Source organism: Crotalus tigris, unplaced genomic scaffold (assembly GCF_016545835.1).
Source record: "Crotalus tigris isolate CLP2741 ecotype Arizona unplaced genomic scaffold, ASM1654583v1 scf7180000017694.5664430, whole genome shotgun sequence".
NCBI classification, from domain to species: Eukaryota; Metazoa; Chordata; class Lepidosauria; order Squamata; family Viperidae; genus Crotalus; species Crotalus tigris.
Window position 1 is genome coordinate 295,541 of NW_024096572.1, and position 17,951 is coordinate 313,491.

Sequence of the window (17,951 nt, forward strand, 5' to 3'; positions counted from 1 at the left end):
TTCCATTAAACAAGAAACATTTTTTATTTTAGTTAATTGTAAAATAGTAAGGTCTACAAAATTGTCTATTGCTGGTCAGTGAAGAATTTGAGAAATGCATCTATTATTTTGTAAATATGCATACACTTTTTTGAAATATTACACATGATAACGTTCTGTTTAATATAAAGCAAGGATTTTTTATTTATAAGTAAAACCTCAAATGTTTCCATGTAAATTTGCTTCCAACAAGGCAGTGGCTAAGTCCACAGGCGATACTAAGCCATAGTATTTTCAATAACTATGTTTTCATAACGCAAAGCCATAAAATGTTTCAAAACAACTCATGCTATGGTTTAGTGGGCTATTTGAATCAAACCAATGGATGTACTGGTTTCTAAAATATTGAAGTCTACACTTAATTAAGTAAAAACTGAATCAAGATTCTGGGCAGCAAAGCAAGAATGAAATCAAAGAGGAATTTCATGGATAGCCTGTGAAAAAATGTACAGAAGGATAGAATCTAATAGCTTCATATTAATACTTTTTATGACTTTGAAAAGACGGGACAGATACTTTTATAAACGCAACATATTTAGATATCACAAAAATATGCAGATGAGTTAGTGACAAGAAAAGCAGCAGTCAAATGACATAATGGATGGACACAAACAGCGCCTAGTGCTGAATATCAAAGAAATAAAAACCTATCCAATTATTTTATAAAATTTCTTCTTCTAAAGCATGTGTGTGTTAGATCATTCTTTTCACCCAGTGCCAAATCTTGTGGTTTTTCATTTTTAATGCAAGCAATGCCTCAGAAGATTTGCTTTAAATATACAGTTGACTATTGTTAGTGGAAAAATGCATTCCATTTTGTGGCAGTCAAAAGCTCTAGGTAGTTTTTAGATTTATGGATGTTGAATGAATAAACCAAGAATTCAATAATTTGGCTGTGACTCATTTCCCAGAGGATGATTGTTCTGTTTTTTATTAGCAAATGTGGATTAGGTTGAAAATTTTCCATGAGTTTTCTTAGATGGAGGAAGTCCTCATAGACAGGGTCAGTGTCATAATTTTCTTTGAATTAATGATATGAATTAAGTGTTTCCTTTGTAATTTCAAATACTGTTTTTTCTGGGAAATGGATGGAAAGATATTACCTTTAGGAGATCCAAAATATATAACTGGGTCACACTGTTATTAGACCAAAATGTCATAAGAGAGTGAATAGAGTTTCAAGTACTTCGAGGCAAACTCTTACAAAAAAATAGCATGGGAAAAAAATGAAAGAAATAAAACAGGGCAGATAAAGTCTGCAGTTCAAAGACAGTCTAAAGATAAAGACTGTAGTCTGAATGCAGTAATGATAGGTGTTAATCATTATCAATGTATGCATGAAAGAACAAAAAAAAACTGTTGTTCAATCGCTAAGTTGTGTCTGACTCCTCGCGATCCCATGGATCCCAGCATACCAGACTTCCCTGTCCTTCACTGTCTCCTGGAGTCTGCCCAAACCCATGTCCATTGCATCAATGATAATATCTAACCATCTCATCCTCTACTGTCTCCTTCTCCTTTTGCCTTCAATCTTTTCCAATATCAGGATCTTTTCCAGTCATCTGGTGGACAAAGTATTTGAACTTTAGCTTCAGTATCTGTCTTTCCAAAGAACAGTCAGGGTTGATTTCCATTAGGATTGACTAATTTGATCTCCCTGCAGTCCAAGGGACTCTCAAAAGTCTTCTCCAGCACCACGATTCAAAAGCATCAATTCTTTGACATTCAGTCTAGCTCTGACAGCCATATATTACTACTGGGAAAACCATAGCTTTGACTACATGGATCTTTGTTGGCAAGGTGATGCTCTGCTTTTTAATATGCTGTCTAGTTTTGCCATAGCTTTCATCCCATGTAGCAGGAATCTTTTAATTTCATGGCTGCAGTTGCTGTCTGCAGTCTGAAAATACAAATGTTTCCAATGTGTCACTTGCTCCTAACTATCATTGGGCACCACCATAATCCTATATTCTTAAAATCTGCGAAGTATATTAGATAAAACTTCAAGCCAAGTTACATTGTCTTACATAAAGTAATTCTTCCCCAAGCTAAGCTTGACTCCTAGTACAAATGGAGCTGGACTTGCTTGCATGCAGCCACCTGCCACTCACAGGAACTATCTCCTCCCCCACCCACCAGCTGGGCCACCAAGCCAGAAAGGTTGGGGACTGCTGTCCTAGTGTGCATATATATGCATCCATTAAATTTTCTGGAGGACAAGAAGTGGTTCTTCTGTGATTGTTCGATTTCAGTCTATCTTACAACACTGTGAGTTTCTGATGATGTTTCATCCAAATAATAATCAGATGTGGCCTTGCTTAGTCCCAATCAGCTAAGGTTTCTAGATGTTGTCACCAGATGATCTTAGTGGTATTTCAAGCTATTTCATTTCAGTATCTTTCATTTTAGTTAAAAAATTTTCCCCTTATGCTGTTGTTAGCCCATAAAACTAGCAACCTTTCTTTTTTTACTTTAAAATCACCTAGAGATCTACTACAGGAATACATTCTACTCATAAGTATAATGTTTAATCATAGAAAGAATGCTAGGAACAGAGACTCTGCTACTAATTTTTTTTCTGAATTAGTGGCACAATTTTTTTTTCAAAAAGTTCTCCAATCTGGGCTCAGAGAAGTCTCTGAGGATTTATAAAGAGAACTATGATTCACGAAAGCTTATGAAATAATATATTTTACACTTTAAGGTAGCACAGAACTCTATTGTTCTCTAATGAGTAGTAAATTTTTCAAACTGCACATTTCTCTTTAGCTAAGGTCAGCTGAAGAATTTCTGATTTCTGGTGTCAGTCCTTCCCGCCCCCACCCCCAGATTCTGTTTTTTTTTCCCTTTTCCAAGTTTGATAAGTGGTGGTAATGACCCATATGAAAAAGATTTGAAGAGTTCACTTCTTTACAGTCTTTTCACAACCTAGGGTAGTCCACTAACTGTTGCATAAGAAGCTCAAATGTACATAGCAAATGAAATTCTTTTAAGACCTATTGAAATTGAGGTATAATCAGAAAAAAAAGGGAAGAGGAAAAAATACTACTCCCCTGTTTTCTCTTTGTTGTTGTTAATTGCGAAGTCGTGTCCGACCCATCGCGACCCCATGGACAACATTCCTCCAGGTCTTCCTGTCCTCTACCATCTTCTGGAGTCCATTTAAGTTCACACCTACTGCTTCAGTGACTCCATCCAGCCATCTCATTCTCTGTCGTCCCCTTCTTCTATTGCCCTCAATCTTTCCCAGCATTAGGCCCTTCTCCAGTGAGTCCTTCCTTCTCATTAGGTGGCCAAAGTATTTGAGTTTCAACTTCAGGATCTGGCCTTCTAAAGAGCAGTCGGGGTTGATCTCTTCTAGGACTGACCGGTTTGAACGCCTTGCAGTCCAAGGGACTCGCAGGAGTCTTCTCCAGCACCATAGTTCAAAGGCCTCAATTCTTTTGCGCTCAGCCTTTCTTATGGTCCAACTTTCACAGCCATACATTGCAACTGGGAAAACCATGGCCTGGACTATACGCACTTTTGTTGGCAGGGTGATGTCTCTGCTTTTTAGTATGCTGTCTAGATTTGCCATAGCTTTCCTCCCCAGGAGCAAGCGTCTTTTAATTTCTTGGCTGCAGTCCCCATCTGAGGTGATCTTTGAGCCCAGAAAAATAAAATCTGTCACTACCTCCATTTCTTCCCCATCTATTTGCCAGGAATTGAGAGGGCCGGATGCCATGATTTTGGTTTTCTTAATGTTGAGTTTCAAGCCAACTTTTGCACTCTCCTTCTTCACCCGCATCAAGAGGCTCTTTAGTTCCTCTTCACTTTCTGCCATTAGAGTGGTATCATCTGCATATCTTAGGTTGTTGATATTTCTCCCGGCAATCTTAATTCCAACTTTTGATTCATCTAGCTCTGCCTTTCTCATGATGTGCTCTGCATATAAGTTAAATAGGCAGGGCGACAGTATACAGCCTTGCCGGACTCCTTTTCCAATTTTGAACCAATCAGTGGTTCCGTGTTCAGTTCTCACTGTTGCTTCTTGACCCGCATATAGGTTTCTCAAGAGACAAATGAGATGGTCTGGTACTCCCATCTCTTTAAGAACTTGCCACAATTTGTTGTGATCCACACAATCAAAGGCTTTTGCATAGTCAATGAAGCAGAAGTAGATGTTTTTCTGGAACTCCCTAGCTTTCTCCATGATGCAGCTTTATTGTTGCTCAGATTTTCTAAGGCCCATTTCACTTCACATTCTAGGATGTCTGGTTCGAGGTCAGTGACCATCTCATTGTGGTTATCTGGGATGTTAAGCTCATTCTTGTATAGTTCTTCTGTGTAGTTTTGCCATCTCTTCTTAATCTCTTCTGCCTCTGTTAGGTCTCTGCCATTTTGGTCCTTTATCATGCCCATCTTTGCATGAAACGTTCCCTTCATATCTCCAATTTTCTTGAAGAGATCTCTGGTCCTCCCTATTCTGTTGTTTTCTTCTATTTCTTTGCACTGTTCATTTAAGAAGGCATTCTTATCTCTTCTAGCTACTCTCTGGAATTCTGCATTCAATTGGGTGTATCTTTCTCTTTCTCCTTTGCCTTTCGCTTCCCTTCTTTCCTCAGCTATTTGCAAAGCTTCCTCAGACAGCCATTTTGCTTTCTTGCATTTCTTTTTCTTTGGGATGGTTTTAGTTGCTACCTCTTGTACAATGTTGCGAACTTCCATCCATAGTTCTTCAGGCACTCTGTCTATCAGATCCAGTTCCTTAAATCTATTTGTCACCTCTACTGTATATTCATCAGGAATATGATTTAGTTCATACCTGAGTGGCCTAGTGCTTTTCCCTACTTTTTTCAATTTAAGCCTAAATTTTGCAACGAGAAGCTCATGATCTGAGCCACAGTCAGCTCCTGGTCTTGTTTTTACTGACTGTATAGAGCTTCTCCATCTTTGGCTGCAGAGCACATAGTCAATCTGATTTCTATGTTGACCGTCTGGTGATGTCCATGTGTAGAGCCGTCTCTTGGGTTGTTGGAAAAGAGTGTTTGTTATGACCATCGTATTCTCTTGACAAAATTCTATTAGCCTGTGCCCTGCTTCATTTTGTACTCCAAGGCCAAACTTGCCTGTTATTCCGGTTATCTTTTGGCTTCCTACCTTAGCATTCCAATCCCCCATGATGATAAGGACATCATTTTTTGGTGTTAATTCTATAAGGTGCTGTAGGGCTTCATAAAACTGGTCAATTTCATCCTCTTCAGCACCAGTGGTTGGGGCATAGATTTGGACTATTGTGATATTGAATGGTTTGCCTTGGATTCGAATTGAGATCATTCTGTCATTTTGGGGATTGTATCCCAGTATTGCTTTTCCTATTCTTTTATTGACTATGAAGGCTACTCCATTTCTTCTGAGGGATTCTTGCCCACAGTAGTATACCTGATGGTCATCTGAGTTAAATTCACCCATTCCTGTCCATTTTAGTTCGCTGATTCCTAAGATGTCGATGTTCAGTCTTGTCATCTCTTTTTTGACTACATCTAGCTTGCCTTGATTATTGGATCTTACATTCCAGGTTCCTATGGAGAAAAAATCTTTACAGCAGCGGACTTTCCTTTCACCACCAGATATATCCACAGCTGAGCGTCCTTTCGGCTTTGGCCCAGTCGCTTCATTCTTTCTGGCGCTACTAGTACTAGCCTTCTGCTCTTCCCCAGTAGCATATTGGACACCTTCCGACCTGAGGGGCTCATCTTCCAGCGTCATATCTTTTTGCCTTTTAGTACTGTCCATGGGGTTTTCATGGCAAAGATACTGGAGTGGTTTGCCATTTCCTTCTCCAGTGGATCACATTTTGTCAGAACTCTCTGCTATAACCTGTCCATCTTGGGTGGCCCTGCACGGCATAGCTTATAGCTTCATTGAGTTACGCAAGCCCCTTCGCCACGACAAGGCAGTAATCCATAAAGGGGCTGTTTTCTCTAGTATCCCATTAATGTTCCCAATACATGCAAAGAGGGAAGATGATATATTTGGGGCATATAGGAGATCTATGTGAGGGCATTCAGAATAGGGAAAATCATTGGAAGGAAACTAATGTTTCTTGCTTATTGGACTTTTTCAGAAAAAGATGTTGAACATCCTTTAACATTAGCAGCATGTGGGGTAGAAGTGATAAGGTTATCTGTTCCCCTCACTTTGTTTCAGATTTCATGTTACCTAAGTTCTTTTGAATTCTGTTTTCTTTAGAAAAAGTAAAAAAAATGAATTCTTTGGCTGTTTGCTAGCATTGTACAATTCCTGGGTCAAGTGTAATACATAAATTAGAGGCTGACAGCATTAATATTGTGGAAGGTTTTTTTTCTTTTAAAAAAATGAAATGCCAAAGTCTTGTTTAAATACCTGTAATTCCTTTTGAACCAAGACAGGTTTTTCACGTGATTTTCCAGCTGTTTGGATCCAAAGGACCATTATGCTCTTCACAGAGATTTCTATTGGTTGCCAAGCATCTTATTGTGAACTTGGAAAGCCACAATTTCCCCCTGCCATGGAATTTAGGCTACTAAGCAGCTTGCTTTAACAGCAGATGATGGAATGCTCTACAAAGAGAGACAACTTGGAAACATTTTATGCTATTTGGCAACCAGTTCAAGATTACTTGACTCAGTGAAATATGACTTAGTCTTTATCACCTAGCTGTTCCTGGCCAGCTCTTCTGTTTGTTTTTTTATTTATCTATCTCTGCTTCCTATGGCTTATTGTGTATGTGAATTCTTTTTTTTTCAAGCAATGAGGATACATATTGCTTTTTCTTTGGTCAGATATTGGTTTATACATTATATAAATCAAGATCTACCATGGCAACCTAGATAATAGATTGAGCTGTGCAATTGGAGGTCCCTGGTTCAACTGTTGGACTATAGGAGCATATGAAGTTACTTTACAGGGACAAAATTCATATACTGCATTATAGTAGCTATAATATATTTGCTTGGTTTTGCTGGTGGAGAATTCTGGGAGCTGGAGTCTAGATGTGTTAAAGTTCCCAATTTTTAGAAAGTCCTTGGAGACACGGAGGACTTATTTGTGCAGAATGTGAAGGTATGAGTCACACTAAACTTTGTTCTCTCTGGAACCAGGAGGATTTCAGACTCTTTCGCTCACATTCTCAATGAATTATAGTTTATTCAGCAGTAGCCATGATTCAAGGAGGACTTGCAGGTCACATACCTACTTCTTCAACAAGAGTAACACCCTGTCAAGAGGCACAATGGAATGCTATGAGAATCTTTATGAGGAAATGGCAATGTGAAGACCCTCCTCCACCTTTTAAACTTTGAAAATATTTAATTTTAATTTTAATTGTTTTAGTGTAAGATTTAAGATTTAAGCTTTTATGTATTATTTGAATACCACCCAGCGTTGCTCTGTGTGGGAGTAGATCGTTTCTAGATGTGATATAACTAAAAATAAATAAACAAACTCTGTTGTCTTAAGACTTAATTGCAGACTGTCCTATTATATCCAGTGCTTACAACTTCCAATAAAAAAAGAAAAAGAAAAATAAAGGAATCCATAATAAATATAATAATAATAATAATAGTAATAATAATAATAATGAGATAGCAGAATAGAAGAGAAAGAACTGGAGAAGATAACAAAATACAAAGACCTACAAATAGAAATAGAAAGACTGTGGCAAAAGCAAGCAAGGGTAGTACCAATAGTCATAGGCTCCTTGGGCGCAATCCCAAAACAACTGGAGCACCACTTGAACACCATTGGCATTGACAAATTTGCTATTAGTCAATTGCAAAAGGCTGCCTTATTAGGAACTGCTTCCATCCTGCGACGATACCTGTAATACCATCAAACATCCACATCTGCCTATCCCAGGTCCTGGGTAAGGACTCGATAGGTAGACAAAATGCCAAATCCAGGCTGAACATCTGGCTGACTGTGCTATGAATGATAATAATAATAATAATAATAATAATAATAATAATAATAATAATAATAATAATAATAATAAAGTTGGAAGGAACCTTGCAGGTCATCTAGTCCAACCCCCTGCTCAGGCAGGAAACCCTATACCATTTCAGACAAATGGCTGTCCAGTATCTTCTTAAAAACTTCCAGTGTTGGAGCATTTACTGCTTCTGGAGGCAGGTTGTTCCACTGGTTAATTGTTCTCACTGTCAGGAAGTTTCTCCTTAGTTCTAGGTTGCTTCTCTCCTTGATTAGTTTCCATCCATTGCTTCTTGTCCTGCCTTCAGGTGCTTTGGAGAATAGCTTGACTCTCTCTTCTTTGTGGCAGCCCCTGAGATATTGGGACACTGCTATCATGTCCCCCCTCATCTTTCGCTTTGTTAAACTAGACATATGCAATTCTAGCAACTGTTCCTTACATGTTTCAGCTTCCAGTCCCCTAATCATCTTTGTTGCTTGACTCCCTTTTCTTTGTGGCAACCCCTGAGATATAGGAACACCGCTATCATGTCCCCCCTCATCTTTCTCTTCGTTAAACTAGACATATCCAATTCTAGCAACTGTTCCTTACATGTTTCAGCTTCCAGTCCCCTAATCATCTTTGTTGCTTGACTCCCTCTTCTTTGTGGCAACCCCTGAGATATAGGAACACTGCTATCATGTCCCCCCTCGTCCTTCTCTTCATTAAACTAGACATATCGAATTCTAGCAACCCTTCCTTATATGTTTTAGCTCCAGTCCCCTAATCATCTTTGCTGCTCTTCTCTGTACTCTTTCTAGAGTCTCAACATCTTTTTTACATCATGGTGACCAAAACTGGATGCAGTATTCCAAGCGTGGCCTTACCAAGGCATTGTAAAGTGGTATTAATACTTCATGTGATCTTGAGTCTATCCCTCTGTTAATGCAGCCCAGCACTGTGTTGGCTTTTTTGGCAGCTGCAGCACACTGCTGGCTCATATTTAAGTGATTGTCCACTAGGACTCCGAGAACCCTTCACAAAACAAATTGTGTGAGAAGCTATTTTAGTAAAATGTTATTTCTATGAACTCTTCAGTATCTCTGCACCTGATATTATCTCAGTGTGTATTTTCAGATTATCTATGCCATCCTATGTATCTTACAATTTATTTTTATACTAAAAGTTCATGCCGAGATTAAATATGATATTAGCTTTGTTCAATACATGCCAGTGTTTCTCAACCTTAACAACTTGAAAGTGTGTACGTTTCAACTCCCCAAATTTCCCTGGTAGCATGCTGGTTGGAGAATTGTGGTAGTTGAAGTCCACACATCTTCAAGATGCCAAGATGCATTGGTGTATATAAAGGGGCCATGGAGCTGGGGGTCTATGAACAAAACCACCTCAAGTCTCAAAATGCATGTGGTTTAAGCAACAGTAACAAAATGAACTAATTATACATTCAAAAATGTAATGGTAATGAAATGGGAAGAAAAGTGTTGTTGGCAACTCTAATGAAGACAGTGTGACAGCTTCTAGTATTATAATTTTTCTTCATTTAATACAGAAAATTTCATTTAGTAAAGAAAATGAAAAGACTATTACTGGATGAGATAATTGTGTGAGATTTAATCTGATAATAAAAATTGAGATAATATAGGAAGCAGCCTTACATAAACCAAATGATATCCATTGAATTCAGTATTATCCATCTTCTTGCCCTGAGCTCTTAATTCATAATTTCAGTTAAATAATTTTTTAAACAAAGAGTCAGATATTAAAATCAAGATTCCTTATACACAAGCGCAAAATGTTCCATTACATGACATTCTTTCTTAATTCATGACATTCTTTCTTAATTCATGGAATCACATTCATATGAAACTTTTCAAGCAGAAATTTCTGCAGCCTTGTTCTCCAAGCCTCCTGAAGCCAAAGCAATAGCAAGGATTGTTCAATGCAGTATGCACCTCTTGGTAGTTGATTTATGTTACCATTTCCTACCTCCTACCTCCTGCACTTCCTACTTTAATGACAATTCACATAACCACAAAGACCAGATGTTGGAAGAGAGTTGTAATAATGATAGAGCACCCAGTTTTTAATTTCCTTAAAAGAGGAATTGTGCAATTTTAAACCATTTCCAGATGCAGCATCTTGTATCAGAGGAAGTTCTTAGAGTAGAAGAAAGTGAAATCAGTAAGTACAGCAAGAAGAAAAGAAAAAGAATAATGAGAAAGTATAGCAGTCTTCCAAACATGTTTTTTTAAGTGAGGAGTGAGTAGATGTTGAACCCACACCAACTAATGTACATTATTGGACCTACAAACTAGGATTTGAGAGAAGCCTATTATATTATTACTTAGGTATACTACTATATGATAAATATGATACAAACATGCATACATCCTCTTCCACATACATATGGGCAAGGAAACACTATAGAAAGCACAGAAATTGGTAGCTGATGTGCATGATTCCAAAATTTACATTCCCCAGAAAAAATTGATAGAACGTTTCAGTGAGAAAAGAATTAATGGATGATTAAACTTACTGAAATAAAAGCCTCTTTCTCCACAGACAAATTGAAGAGCATCAACCAACTCAGCACCACAAAGTGTTTCTTGGCCAGCAGCAGCAACAGATGAGCTGGTTAATGTGAGCAAACACAGGCCAAGGTAGAAGAAATTAATGGATGTTGCAGTGAGCATCTTCACCTGTGAATGAAATAAAAACAAAACTATGTCAGTGTTTTTCAGAAAATCCCAAAACCGGGCTAAATGAGATGCTTATTTCAATAGAATCTGCATTGATTGCTTTATTATCACCCAGGCCCATTCAGAAAGAATTGTTACATATTGGGGGAAATTCTGATCAAATAACCATGAGCCTTGTTTGTGCTGCAGCTGATGTCTATGGGCAATTTCAAATTCAAATTTGAAGAGAGAGAATCGGAAGCACAGACAGAAACCAGTCCTTAGCAATGCCTAGCTTGGCCTTCACATTAAATACAAAACACTTCTTTACAAAATCCCATCTGTAATGACTAGCCAACCTAGTAGAGAACCTAGCCAACTAGCCAACAGAAGAGAGTAATATGCAAGGCCTTTATTTATGGAAACATCCAATATAAAGATAGAAAGATATTTAAAAGACTTAATGAAGATGAAATAGCTATTTAATATTTTCAAAACATGACAGTCCAGGATAGTAAAATGTGAAAGGCAAATATGAGTGTGACTTCAGAAGCAGAAAGAAGGATCACTACGAATAGTCTTGGTTATCATAATACTATTTTTCTCTAGTTAATGATATCTCAAAGGTGTTAAGGTAGAGGTAAGTCACCTGCTTTCACAGGCTTGCTCTCAAGGATGCAATTCAGAAGGTTCTCCCAGCATAGTCCCAATGAAATGGCATTGTGTACCTACTGAAGAACACTATGTATTCAACACAGTGTTCTTTGATCCCAGTTGGCTTTGCCTCAAACATAAACTTCATTTAACAATGTTATTTTTTTTCTGAGACTGCAGCAGACTTTGTGCACTGTAAAAAAAAATCAGATCTAGGACAAAAGAATGGGACTCTGTGTTATTCCCACTCCTTTATGTGAGCCAAGAATGTGACACCATACAATTGCCTAGAAATTCAATATTTTCTCCTAGATCGCAAAAGCACAATCTCTTTATAAAGCTTGGGAAGAGGAAATAATGGATCCTTTAGGTTTGGTCAAATGGACCAAAAGTCCTACTCCATCAATCATATAATAGTGTTTTTGAAGATTTATCTGTCAGAAAATTTTCTAATGTACCTTAATATTTCTTCTCTGTTTAGATGGGAAGGCGGGAGTCATTAAAAGAATACTTACGATAATTAACAATTTGGCTGCTGGTCTTTTCAATAGATCAGAGTGTCCCCAATTTATTGTCTGTCCCATTTGAACGGAAGGCAGAGGCCTTTAAAAGCAAGTCCTGGAAAGTGGGTGGGGTTTATCAGAGTGTCTGATTAAATTTGGACTCTGAGTCCAACTCTGTACTGTGCAGGACTGGCTAAACAATGTGGTAATGAATGACCAATTATGTTTCACAGCTGCAATTTCAACAGATCTTCTCCTTCAGAGAAAATCCAGTATCTTCTGCATCTGGAGATGCAGTCTGTAGCAGTCCAAAACAGTGGCTCTTAAAGTAGCCAGCAGATGGATTGCTCCTTGGCTTTAACACCTTCCTTTGCCCTTCCCCAACTCCTCCCATTCAGCAAGCTTCAAATCAAGCAGCGCATATAAAAATGCTTGAGCGAAATTTGGGTGCACGCCGGTTTGGTGACTATCTAAAATAACAACGCTTAGGGTTTATTGAAAGCGCTTTTCAGAGACACGGCAGCTGGAATAAGAATACTGTAGACAGAAGTATCAATCTTTGCTAAGGAAATGCATATGTAAGTTGTCAGACACCATCATTAGGTAAATAAGGCAATGTATGCAACCAACTTGATACCAAGGAAGCAACTGAATGAGAAATCAAACTTACTGTAGGTACACTGACCACAAGGACAAAGTGAGAGGTTATGTTCTATTTGGGACTCATATAGGTCAGATGTTATTCTATGAGGTTCAAATCCTCACCATGAACTCATGACCTTTGTACTTTAAAAAACTATATGCAGTACATGAACTTTAGGAGCTATCCAGGTCCTGGCACTCAGTAGGTAAAGAAAGTGATATATAGAATCTATTAGAATCACCTTTCCTTAAAATCTCAGAAAAGAGAGATACAAATGTACTGCCTTCTTTTATAAATTCAGGTTTACTACACTCTGCTAATTAATTGTGATGTGGTATCTATATTATGTTGGGAAGCTTATAATAAAAAAATAACTTCCTCTTTCCAATAAACTGAACATTGGATGCTGTCCATAGTTCTGCAGTTATAACCATGACCCTCCTATAGCTATTGATTTCAGCAATATTTACTTGACACTATTTATTCTTACTCTAAACATGTTATAAAATTATTTCTTTTAGTAAAGTAAAATAGCTAAAACATACTCAGGCAAGGTAGTTTTAAAAAAACTAAAAAAAAAAAAAAACTAAATTGGTACCTACAGCTTTGGAGACTGTCAGCTGCACACAACTCTGCCTACAAAATGGAAAAACAAAACTTTATTCTTGAAGGATATAATTTTGCTGAGAATGGAAACTTGAGGCCAGCTGACAAAAACAGAGGTCAGTGGATCTATTGAAGTCAAATCAATCTAAAAAGAGTTATGTTTCCAAGAAGCAGAGAATATAGAATACTTTTAAAAATCCTATCAAACTTTAACAAAAACTGCTTTTGAGAAAATAAAACAAAACTGCATACAAATAGTTTGTTCACTTTTCTTACTGCACAATTGCTTAAACTTAGTATAAATCTTGTTCACTTTTCTTACTGCATAATTGCTTAAACTTAGTATAAATCTGCAAGAGCAGAAAACTGTGCATGGTTCTTCTTTCAGAAAAGGAAAAACAAACTTCACTTTCACAGGAAACCATTAAAAAAAAAGTCTAAATGTAGATTGATGCCAATAAGCAGCTGCTATAAAGACTATACTGTAATCTCTGGGTTACTTCTGTACTTCTGGGTATATAATGATCCCAGAAAACTGAATCAGCTACTGATGTCTAATGGGTATCACAATGTCAACATTTGCACCTGCAGTGCAATTCAAAACTGCTTATATGCAACTCAGCAGTTATTAACCACAGCAAATGATGTAAGTGGGAATTTTAAATATGACAGAGCAAGAATTTTTTCAGAAAGTTTTTCTAACCCAAGTTGAATTCTTAAGTACCTTCACCTTCACAGTTTCTAAGCTGTGTTCAGAGCAGTCATTCCATGCAGTTATTTCTCAACTGTGCTAAAATTATTCAGCAGTTTAGAAATAAAACCCCAGTGCAGAAATAATGCCATTGAAAATGTCTAGCAATCTTCAAGCCAAAATCTGATTACACATACAGCAAAATTATATATATATATATATATATATATATATATATATATATATATATATATATATATATATATATATTTAAAAAGAAATCAAATAGGAAGAAAGATTTACCTTCAAGAAATCACAAAAGCAGCACTTAAATAATAGAGTTGAAAGATTGCTGGTTTTCCCCATTGCTTCTTAAGTGCAAACTCTGGAAATGAATTGGTTAGCAGAGGAATAATGAGGGGGGAATAAAAAGAAAAAAAAAAAGAAATCCAGGAGATGTTCACATATCAATATTGAGCAGTTTTATTCCATTGCACAGGCTTGATCTGCTCTGATTTGAGAGTGAGATTTAGCAAACAGAAGAAGATTTAGAGAAAATCCTCACATTTATCTACATTACAGACACTGTAGACAGGAAACAGCTGGAGGAACATTTGCTTTCTCTCTCTCTCTTCTCTCCTTTCTCTCTCTCCTCTCTCTCTCTCCCTCTTCTGGCAAAGTTACTGAGTAAGGATTTTTGGGCACAATGACAAATAACATCATACCTTTGTATTTTGAAACTGGAGCACTGAAGTGTCGTTGGTTTTGTTCCACCCAATCCCCCTCCTTCTTTAAAAGAATGCACGCTTCTGAATGGAAGACAAGAAAATATAGTTGAAGAACTCAGAGAAGCTGAAGCTGCAATAAAAATGAAACATGTAAATGGACATGTTTCAGCTGGCTGCAATAGATACCCAGAGATTAATTCAGATACTTTTGCACCATATTTTCCAAGTAAAATTGCTGAGTATTTCTCCATGCTGGCTATTGTGAGAACCAGCTCTTCCTAATATCAATGCTAAAATCACCTTTTGCCATCTGATTCCTACAAGAATGGCTAATCCATATACAGTGTACATTCTCATGCTTTTTATAAAACCCTCTGAAGTGAATGCATCTTGACAAAAGAGAAACATTTGGCTTTTTCTTTCTACCCCACCTATTCATTGATGTTCCATGACACTTTGCTTTTTGTTTTGTTAAAGCAAGCTTGAGGGTGTGAATGGGCAAAGAAAGCAATGAACTGAGTGATCATGCAAGATGGGTGCACTCAAGATGGTCTGATTTTTTTCAAGATCTAATCTGGGTCGGTCACTGGGACTAGTGTTTTAGTCTTCTGAGCTCTTGGATTCATGCTGGAGCCGATCCTCAGGGAACTTCTCTCCCCTCCCATCCTTGGGGAAATTCCCCAAGGATGGGCTACAGCACGAGTCCGAAAGCTTGGAAGACTGAACCTCTGGTCATGGTGATTGACCCAGATTGGATCTTGCAACATTATCCTTGGACACATATATTTGCCTTCATCTGTGATTTTTTTCTGGATGAAGGATTTTTGCTTGTTTTTCAGGAGTGTTATGCCTCATTATGCTATAAATGTTATACTTTAACATTCCTGTTTTAGTATGTATGTCACTCATAACAGCAGGAAACTATGCCACTGAATTTGGTAGTTGAGGATGGAGGAGCTGCACAATTCTGTATTAAAATTATTAGGAGAGGTCTTCAGGAAGGGACTGTGATTTGAAGATGCCAAGTTATTCCATAACAGTAACCCCAAGTCTAGAAAGTCTTTTCTAAGACAGAAACCAGGGTGTGGGTGGGTGATCCTACTCACAATCATGAGAAGATAGTAGCTAGTTAGATGGATAGTTTGACTTCACATAAGATCTTAAACAGTGAGCCTTCTCAAATTCCTATCAGAAAAAAAAAATTGGGCAGTGGAGCTGTATGTAGCAGGGCAACACATTTTATCATCTGCCCTTATCTATAGACCAAGCTGGCCTCAAATATCTTGGAAAAAGTACCTGAAATGACAAGCATCCTTGGAGGTAGATGATCAAAATTGTTGATATGCCACATCTCATCAGTGGATGTACATTTTTTACATCTTTATTCTCTTCTCAGTTAGTTCTGATGTATAAATAGCACACAGTGGTCAGAAATATGAGAATATGATGTTATTGATCAATTAAATCAAGTTGAAAATATAAAGACCCAAAGTAATAGATATAATCTGTTTAAATTACATACACTTTAGGATAATGATAATTATCACGTGCAAGAATCAAAGCATGCATTGTTTGAAAGCAATGCATGTGTTCTGTTTTTCTTTGCAAGCTGTTGGGGATTTCTTACATAGTAAAAGGAGAAGGGGATAATTGAAAGTAGGGTCTCTGGCTTGGGATGGAGATTTGTGTTTCCCCATTTATTAACTGCAGGGAATGCTGATTGGTCAAGACCACTAACATTTGGAAGACACAGCTGATAAAGATCCTTGCACACTGGTATCTGTCTGCCTGTTTTTGAGGTTTGGGGATCAAAGCAAAACTGTCCTTCATGTGATGAGCAAACTTACGCTGCTAAATTATTTATGGGTTTCTTAAATAGGCAGTGATAGTACTATATTCTTATTGATTTGGCCCTAGTGCTTATGAAGATGCCTTCCCAGGGTTGATATTGCCTATTGCTAAAAGACACATGGATAGGGAATACTCAAGAGAGGACCTTTCCTCTTCTTTGCTGAGAAGCCATTCCACTCCTTAGAATGTGAGATAGTTTAGATAGTTTTTAAAGGACTTTAAATTATTTTTAATGTGTGGTTTTTTAGTATTTCACTTGAAATTTTATTTAGGTTAAAACAGTAAAATAAATAGTCCCTTTTCTTATCTTTTTTTTGCAGCATATATATGTAAGTAAGTAAATAAATATAATAATATAGGGTTTTATGTAGGGATGTGTGTGTGTGTGTGTGTGTATGTATGTATGTATGTATGTATGTATTTCTGAGGTTTTCGCGGGTGTTTGTATGTAGGTTTTTGGTTATTCGGGTTTTCTCCCACGTCAAATTGGAAGTGTCTTGGCGACATTTCGATGAAGTCTCATTCATCATCTTGGCTGGTGTTTTCAGCTTTGTGCTTCTAGGATATATATATATATATATATATATATATATATATATATATATATATATATATATATATATATATATATATAGGATATATATATATATAAAATTCCTCCCCCATTTTGTTTTATACTAAAAAAATGGAGGATATACTGTAATGTACAGACTCTTTTCTCAATGTTTGTAAATGATATATGGATAATTCTATTTAAAATAACCTGATATTACTAATAAAGAAGGTTTCTTTTAAATAGTGATTACCTTAACACCTATCTATTTACTTAAACTTCTGTGTTTCAGAAGTAATTATCCTACTCTCCATTTTCTAGTCCATCTTTTCTTTAAGGAGCTCAGAGCAACAGATTTCAATTCATCTACCCACTGACACTGTCAAATGGATAAGGATGTAAGGTAGAGGCTTTCCAAGATCACAACTCTTGAACCTTAAGTTCTAGTGATAATTATTTCAATAGCTCATATTTCCTTGCAGCGTGTCCAAACCACCTGTTCTATTTGAATCTTTAATGCTTCAGCATCGCCATTAATGATGGCGAGGGCGATAGCGCCATTAAGGATGAGGTTGTCTTCTTCCACAACTCCACCACCATTCACACTCCACCACGGCCTAGTCTCTTGTACAGTACTTCTTCCTCTACACACACATATATATATGTAGGTCTTTGGTTATTCGGGTTTTCTCCCACGTAAAATTGGAAGTGTCTTGGCGACGTTTTGATGAAGTCTCATTCGTCATCTTCAGGCTGGTGCTTTCGGCTTCGTGCTTCTAGGAGCACGAAGCCGAAAGCACCAGCCTGAAGATGACGAATGAGACTTCGTCGAAACGTCGCCAAGACACTTCCAATTTTACGTGGGAGAAAACCCGAATAACCAAAGACCTACATATAAAAACACCCGCGAAAACCTCAGAAAACACACACACACACACACACACACATACATACATGTGTGTGTGTGTGTGTGTGTGTGTGTGTGTGTGTGTGTGTGTGTGTGTGTATACCCTCACTCAACGCATCTACACCTGAAGCCCTTATAAACAGAAGA

General features: G+C 37.3%; 1 protein-coding gene across 4 annotated transcripts in view; it reads right to left on the minus strand.

The window, feature by feature from the left end:
• Nucleotides 1-14,522, minus strand: part of IGF1 (insulin like growth factor 1) — a 91,205-nt gene extending 76,683 nt beyond the window's left edge. For 3 of the 4 annotated variants that reach the window (XM_039338186.1, XM_039338184.1, XM_039338187.1), the window contains exons 1-2: nucleotides 11,838-12,197; nucleotides 10,527-10,689 (exon numbers count right to left, since the gene is read on the minus strand). In XM_039338186.1, the coding sequence (XP_039194120.1) occupies nucleotides 10,527-10,689; nucleotides 11,838-11,906 (232 nt within the window). In that variant the 5' untranslated portion in view covers nucleotides 11,907-12,197. Of the gene's footprint in view, nucleotides 1-10,526; nucleotides 10,690-11,837; nucleotides 12,198-14,068 lie in introns of those variants that run through there. The other variant, XM_039338185.1, reaches the window with a different exon arrangement.
• Nucleotides 14,523-17,951: the final 3,429 nt, after the last annotated feature.